Source organism: Nanorana parkeri, unplaced genomic scaffold, assembly GCF_000935625.1.
Source record: "Nanorana parkeri isolate BGI_ZX_2015 unplaced genomic scaffold, ASM93562v1 scaffold540, whole genome shotgun sequence".
In the NCBI taxonomy this organism is placed as follows: domain Eukaryota; kingdom Metazoa; phylum Chordata; class Amphibia; order Anura; family Dicroglossidae; genus Nanorana; species Nanorana parkeri.
The window spans coordinates 42729-50821 of NW_017306808.1; the positions used below are offsets into that span (position 1 = coordinate 42729).

The 8093-nt window shown below is 41.6% G+C and overlaps 1 protein-coding gene across 1 annotated transcript in view; it reads right to left on the minus strand.

The window, feature by feature from the left end:
• EMID1 (EMI domain containing 1) overlaps window positions 1-8093 on the minus strand; it is a 78394-nt gene that overhangs the window by 33574 nt on the left and 36727 nt on the right. Inside the window, exon 4 of the mRNA XM_018561740.1 lies at window positions 7602-7691. Within this exon, the coding sequence (XP_018417242.1) occupies window positions 7602-7691 (90 nt within the window). The remainder of the gene's footprint in view (window positions 1-7601; window positions 7692-8093) is intronic.

Here is an 8093-nt window from a genome sequence, read left to right on the forward strand (position 1 = left end):
GGTTGCATAGCAGGGCCTGCATGGGAGAATAAGGCCTTAAAAAGCCTTATAATCTTTTGTCCACAAGGTCCCTGAATACTAGAACATACTCAACAGTGTCCTTTAATGTTTTGTTAAGACAGGATGGTTGGATCCATAACTGGTGCAGCCCACTTTTTTAGGAACCATTCTTTAAAAGGATATTGTTGAGCAAAGTGCTTGGGAGGGGCGAAGGTCTTATCAGGATGAAGCCAGTCATCGTACAAAACAGGCTGTGAAAGTAAGTGCACAGGAAATGTTTTTGCAGGCCAAGGTATTTTTTAGGGAGCTCAGACTGGTGACTCATGGTCGGGCTGACGCAGGCTGGTCTAGGGCAAAGCACATGAACACGTCATCAATAAAGACAGTAATAATATCCTTAATTTTGGGAGAAATATCAGCAAATTAGATTTCCGCCTTAACCGAGTCCTCAGAACTGAACAAGGTGCTATCCTCTTCCTCCTCTTTAGGTAGTGCAGAACCAGTCAGAGGAAAATCAGAGATGGACTTTAAGTATGGTCTTTGAGGGGGTAGCACTTCAGATAGGGACACTGGTCTGGGCTATCAGAATCTGGACCCTTAGGAGAAATACTGCAGACCACTGAGCCATTAGCAGGACCCACTGGTCCACTCCCCTTGTGCCTATGATCTGCCATAGAGTGTGAGGAATGCCACCCCAGGGGTGCTCACAACAGTACACTGCAGAGCAGGAAGGGTTATGCCTTCTGTGACCAGGAAAGCCTAGATGATTTACACATCATCATTGCTCTTTGGTTTGCTTTATTAAAAAAAACCAATATACAGTATTGTGCAAAAGTTTAGGGCAGGTGTGAACAAATGCACGTAAAGAAAGAATGTTTATTACATTCTTACTTTACAGCTATGTTTTCATGCATAGTTGAGTCGCTTAGCCTTGTTTCCACATTGGAGGTATGGCTTTTTGGCCGCAAGGCCGCAGAAAAATGGCAGCAAGTGCTCTGGACTGATGAGTAAAAATTAGAAATATTTGGCTGTAGCAGGAGGTAGTTTGTTTGCAGGAATGGAGAGCGGTACAATAATGAGTGTCTGCAGGCAACAGTGAAGCATGGTGGAGGTTCCTTGCGAGTCTTGGGCTGCATTTCTGCCAATGGAGTTGGAGATTTGGTCAGCTTCAATGGTGTCCCCAATGCTAAGAAATACAAGCAGATACTTATCCATCATGCCATACCATCAGGGAGGTGTGTGATTGGCCCCAAATGTATTCTGCAGCAGGACAACGACCCCAAACATACAGCCAATATCATTAAGAACTGTCTTCAGTGTAAAGACGAACAAGGAGTCCTGGAAGTGAAGATTTGGCCCCCACAGAGCCATGATCTCAACATCATTGAGTCTGTCTGGGATTACATGAAGAGACAGAAGGATTGGAGTCAGCCCAGATCCACAGAAGATATGTGGTTACTTCTCCAAGATGTTTGGAAAAACCTCCCTGCCGAGTTCCTTCAAGAACTGTGTGCAAGTGGACCTAGAAGAATTGATGCTGTTTTGAAGGCAAAGGGTGGTCACACCAAATATTGATTTGGATTTCTCTTCTGTTCATTTACTTTTCATTTTGTTAATCGATTTAAAATAAACTATTGACACCTTTATTTCTGAAAACATTCTTACTTTACAGCATTTTTTCACACCTGCATAAAACTTTTGCACAGTACTGTATATATTTTAAGAACTGTTCAAGCTGTTATCATATGTATCATATACAGCTGGTACTTTCCCTTTAAGCAGCTTTCCTTCAATAACACTCTGCTGACTAATGTCTGTATAGGCACACACTATGTACAGTTGGATATGAAAATTACAAGCCATCGCTCCCGGCAGTGTAGGTACACATACATAAATAGAAATATCCTTTCTGCTCAATGTACACATAATTACAGAGCTGTGCGTATGTCAGTCGCTCCATCATATTCTAACAGATGGTTTTAATTCCACATCACTAGCTCTTGCACACTCGGCGTCTCTCATTCCCCTCCCTACTCTCCCGTGAAATCACTCCTCCCAAACTGACTTTCTATGCTTTTTGTCTCCGACATGTTGGTTTTCTATTACTGAACCCTTTCTCGTCGTTGACTCATTTCTAGTCTGTTCATTTTCACTAATCTGGTTTTCCTCAGTCCATTTATCTCTCTTTCACCACCATTCTTGTCTTTCTTCTACAGCATTTTGCACAGCCTTCAGATTCGACTCAGACAACCATTATTTTTACATGCTCACTACATCATTCTGTGTTTTCTCACCTTCACCCCATTCAGAATGTACCAATTTTCTCCTGCTCCATATTTCTCATTCACTCTTTGGCTTTTTTTTTTTTTATTATCTCCTTTCCTGGCCACATTACAGTGGTTTCCCTGGTAACAAGTGGCTTACATTGTGCAGCACTAGGGAGGTCCTCTCCTCACGCCAACCCCTAGAGGGTTATGGGTAACAGCCAAGACTGGAGACCTATTTTACACTGTGATGTCATCAAGCCCCTCTTGATCTTGGGCCCTATTGGTCAGTTATCTGAGACTATGTAAATGAGGGGCTAAAAGAACAACACAAACCTTCTACCTCGCATGAATTGTTGTCCTTTTCATATTAGCCAGCAGCAGGCAGTAACAGACAGCATTCAGGCAGTCATAAAAAGAAAGGGTCTTTGTAAACTAGAAAATTGCCATCTTGTTTATAGCTGCGACTGGGTTAAATTGGTTTGTCTGAAGCAGCTGATTCCCACACAGCTGCCCACTCTGTCCCAGCTGGCTTGGCAGAGTTTATGAACTCTGAATTTAACCCCATCTGACCTCAGGAAAAGTATGAAAAATAGGAAGGGTAAGGGCAGTACAGCTTTGTGTGCTCTACACCAAAACCACATGCAATGTTAGGTGGTAGGCGTGCTGGTGGGCAACCTCGCTAAAATACCCTGGTCATCAGGGCAGCCACCCACCAATATAGAAGCCGCCTTGAAATACAGTATCTTTTTATGTGTCAGTGTTCAGTTTGTTTTTGTTTATAAAAGCAAATCAAGTAACACCTAAAGTAGGCAAATGCCACATACTGTGCCTTTTTGTGTTAATTGCCAGAGGAAGACATATAAGAGCTCATGCACCTGGGCGTATGATTTTACATAGGATCTTACTGGCAGAAATATGCTACATTAAATCTTGTCCATAGACTGTACTCATGCAACATTATTGCTAACATTTACATATGTATAGCTTATAGCGTAAATGTGCCCTATTGGTTGGTAGCAGTCCTGCTGCATAGCGTCCTTTCTTGCTAGGATGCAGGCAGCTCTTGCCGACTAGCATCCTTCATTGCTAGGATGCAGATGGCTCTTGCTGCCTATCGTCCTTTGTTGCTAGGATGAAGATGGCTCTTGCCACGTAACATCTTGCGTTGCTTGGATGCTGGTGGCTCTTGCCACCTAAACATCCTTCATTGCTAGGATGCAGGCTGCCTAGCCTCCTATGCTGATAGGACGCAGACGGCTGTTGCCGCTTGGCATCCGCTGCTAGGATGCAGATGGCTCTCGCCACCCATCATTTTATGTTGCTAAGTTGCAGGTGGCTTTTGCCACCTATAATCTTATGTTGCTAGAATGCAGGGGGCTCTTGCTGCCTAATATCCTTCGTTGATAGAATGCAGGCGGCTCTTTCCGCCTAGCGTCCTTTGCCGCTAGGATGTAGGTGGCTTTTGCCGCTTATCATCTTATGTTGCTAGGAGGCAGGTTGCTCTTGCAACCTAGCATCCATCATTGCTACGATACAGATGGCTCCTGCTGCTTAATGTCCTTTGTTGCTAAGATGCAGGTGGCTCTTGCTGCCTATCATCTTATGTTGCTAGGATGCAGGTTGCTCTCGCAGCCTAGCATCCATTATTGTTAGGATACAGGTGGCTCTTGCTGTTTAATGTCCTCTGCTGCTAGGATGCAGGTGGCTTTTTCTGCCTATCATCTTATGTTGCTAGGATGCAGGTTGCTCTTGCAGCCTAGCATTCATCATTGAAAACTCATGTTTACTGATCTTAATGCTGCTGTGTGCATTGGCCCATAGAAATGCAGGGTTTTATTATGGCCTTGTTCATGAGCTCTAATGTTTTTTTGCCTCAAAAAGCTGTTTCTGCAGGTGCATGCTCCTGTCATGGCGTAATACTGCTCTATGTAAGATCCTGAAATAGGATATGATGCTAACCCATATGTAATACAGTAATACATGGGCTCACTTAAGCTGGAATAGGGAGAAACTCTCTTCAACAACTTTTTATTTTATTATTAACAAATTATCAACATTGACACAACCTAAGTAACAGACTGTAATAAGGCTCAAAGGGGCCACCTAAAAGTGAAGACAATGTTCATGCCACAAAGTAAATCTGTGCTCACTTTGAATACCTAATCATGTGCAGAAGGATTTAAAGGGTTGGTTGATTATAAACCACCTTCAATAGAGATATCACTTTTGGGTGGACTGTTCTTTTTTTTTTTAAAAAAAAGGATTTTTCTACATAACAACTGACAAATGTCAACTGTTGCTTATTCTATGGTAAAAACAGAAGAATATGTTTCTTAAGGATGCACTGCTAACATCTGTGGTCTGATTTAGGAAGAAGACTTTGGATGGTTCAAGGATATGGGCACCGCCATCATTATCTTTGAAGAATCTGCTATGTATGGCCAATTAATGTTTTTACAGTTGTAGGACTTATCTTTAGTAAAAGTTTAGTCTATACAAATGCTTTTTCTCTAGAATAAATAGACATAAGTGCACTGCATGAACTAGAAAATGTAGCAGGTAATTATTCCACTGAACGTCTTTTGTTTCTACAACTTCCTTTCTGTCGAAGGGAAATTTAATCTTCTTTGCGCTGTACTGTTTTCTTCTCTAGCTCAATGTCCTCTCTCTTGTATCACCAAGAACAGTAGCACAGTTATAGAGCTGTTCAATGGGTAAGGGTAAAATAAATCACTTGTCTGTGTAACACTTTGCTGTATGCCACATTCACTCTTCCAAGCTGCACAATATTTATGCTGGAGATTCTTCTCATCACACACACGGAGCCGCTTTGGCCACAGCCCACAATATGGTAGCTGCAAATAAATCTGGGCTCTATGTGATTTCAGCCACCATATAACATGCTTGTTCAATTCATAGACTGTCAAATACAACCCAAGGCTAATGTGCATGGAATTCGAGGGACGAGGGAGCGGTATTCATTAAGAAAATACATCCTCTGAATGGCCTCTGTTCTGAGCAAGTGAAACAATGTGTTTTAACAGCACAGGGAAGTTGTTCAGCACATCGGCTGTTCCTATACCTAGAAGATGCTTTAATACCCTGTAGTATCTACGGGTACTGTAGTGTATTACATAGTCCTCATGGCCCTGCCATGTATCATATATGCTGTATATACTTACATTTTGCCAAGCTAAACCAATGTAAGTATATATACATTTTTAAAGCTGGAGTTCAGCTTGAATTACTTCCAGGTCACTGACCTGGATCAAGTACACAGGTTAGAATTCAAGAGAATTCCATGTTTACATAATGTTTACAGATCATTCTCTCCCCAAATATAAAAACCAGACAACTAGTATTTTCAGAAATATAGGTCAGCAAAGGCTGCCCCTATATTCTCTCAGTACAGGTTTTCTCTACCGTGTTTCCCCGAAAATAAGACACTGTCTTATATTTTTTCCCCCCCCAAAAAAACACACTAGGTCTTATTTTCGGGGATGTCTTATTTTTTTTTTTTTTTAATGTGCAACAAAATGAAACAATACTGTCACACACAGTACCTGCAGGCTGCAGCTGTCCTGGAGCTCTCCTCTCTGATGCCGTCCAGGAAGCCACCTCATCGCACGGACCTCCAGTCAGAAGATCCCTCACCTCACCTGACATCACTCCGACCCCACTGGCCGCTGCCTGCTGGGAAATGTAGTTTTCTGCCTGGCGGCAGCTCTATGGACGAAACCCCAGGCAGGTGTGCGGGCGGGCGGGAGCTGCGGCGATCAGTCCCCGTCGTGTATAGATGAAATGTTTTGCGGTCCTTGACATGTTTTATACATGCAGACTTCAGGAGACCAGCTGCTCATATAATTGAACGTTACTCTCGGACCCCTGGCTGGCTGCTTGGATGCAGCAATACATGTGAGCCCCCGCTCACCAAACTAGGTCTTATTTTCGGGGTAGGTCTTATATTACAGGAATCACTAAAGATAGTGCTAGGTCTTACTTTGGGGTAGGTCTTATTTTCGGGGAAACACGGTATCTGCATGTCATGTTATGTCCCCCCAAATTCCAACATTAAATGTCATTGTGCTGTGTGACTGGCAATATAATTTTTACCAATAAGAGTTGCCTCGTAAGGCTTTTATGAGGTTTGTGCCAGTCCCACCCCAAACTATAATTCAATGTTGTGGTAAGAGCCTAGCCATGCTAGGTGGTGGTACACCAAACACACACCCTGGTGATGCTGACATGTGCAATCCCCATGATAAAAGCCTGCAGGGACAAAAATGGCCTGCAAAGAGTGGAGCCAGGCACATATTATAGCATGGTACTGCCCACATGGCATAGGCTGGGCAGTGCTACTTGGGTCTACTGCTGCTCTCTTCATGGAAAAAAAGAATTACAATATGATAATAATAATAATAATAAGTATTCATAATAATAATAATATTATTTAATAATATAAAAAATATTATATATAAATATACATATATATATTTAATATAATGAACATTAGAAAAATTATGTACACATAATTAACAGCCAAACACACAGAAGGGAATTTATCAAAACTGGAGCAGCTGTGCATGGAAACCAATCAGCATCTCTCTTACATTTTCAAATCCTAACTGAACAAACTGAAGATAGAAGCTGATTGGTTGCCATGCACAACTGCTCCGGTTTTTGTGTGCTCCAGTTTTGATAAATTCCCCCCACAGTATATTACAATATTACCCCCACCTTGTAGAGGTTATAGACAAAAATGTTATAAAATGTAAAGTGTTTTACCCTGACTATCATTAATTATATGTCAGAAAGTTTTCCTTGATGGGCTTTGGGCTTGTGTCAGTGGCATAAATTTGCCATCAGTATAAGATGCTTCTGACATCATTCAGAATTTATTCATAGGTGCATCTGAGCAGAAGGTTGACCACCGCCTGACCAGCATTTGACCTGCTTCAAGTGGGTTTTGAATTCAATTAACTTGTATAGGGATGCAAACCTGTTTAAAGCAAACAAATGCCCTTCGACAGAGTTCCTTAGCCAGGAACTGTCTATACATTCTGTTTGGTAGTGGAGGTAAAAGCATTCTTGGTGGAGCTGAAATAACTACACACATAGCAGATGTGGTTTATACATTTTTGAGCAAAGTCAAACCATCAGGCGATATTTTCCATATTAAAGGGCTGTTCTTGGAAAGCAATTAAACAAGGCATATAATAGGTTACAATGAGCACAAGCTCAGCAAATAACAGTTATATTATATCAGGCAAATTTATAATTAACTACATCGGCCAAATGGATTTTCTTACAAATAGTTGGAAGGACGCTGGTTACCTGAGAAGGTGGCTCCATCTCTAGGGGGCATTTTACGAACTGTGGTAGTGATCCGTGGAGCTTCCTGCACCTCTGATAGGGATCCAGGGCCTGTAACACAGAAGGCAGGATAACCACAATCTTATTATTAATCTTGTATTTGTATACATGTATTTCAAAAAGTTATAAATGCTGCTCTGTTCAACAGTTTGTATGACTTGTCTTAAAAGGCACACTTACCAGTTCATTTCTACTGGTTATGTTTCAGGCCACCAGAGGGTAATCAAACTTATGTTACTATATACCGTATATGACACTTTAAAGATGGTGGGATATCTCAAAACGTGGTTAAACAAAACGTGTACCAGTGGGAAACTACAGCTAAAGTTGTTTTCACATGAAAGGTGTTAGAAATCACACTTGTTCTTGTGATCTAAGGATCCATATACTGCCACAGATTGATGTCAATCTGGGAATATGTAAAGGAAGGTAATGAATAAGCACTAGCAAGTA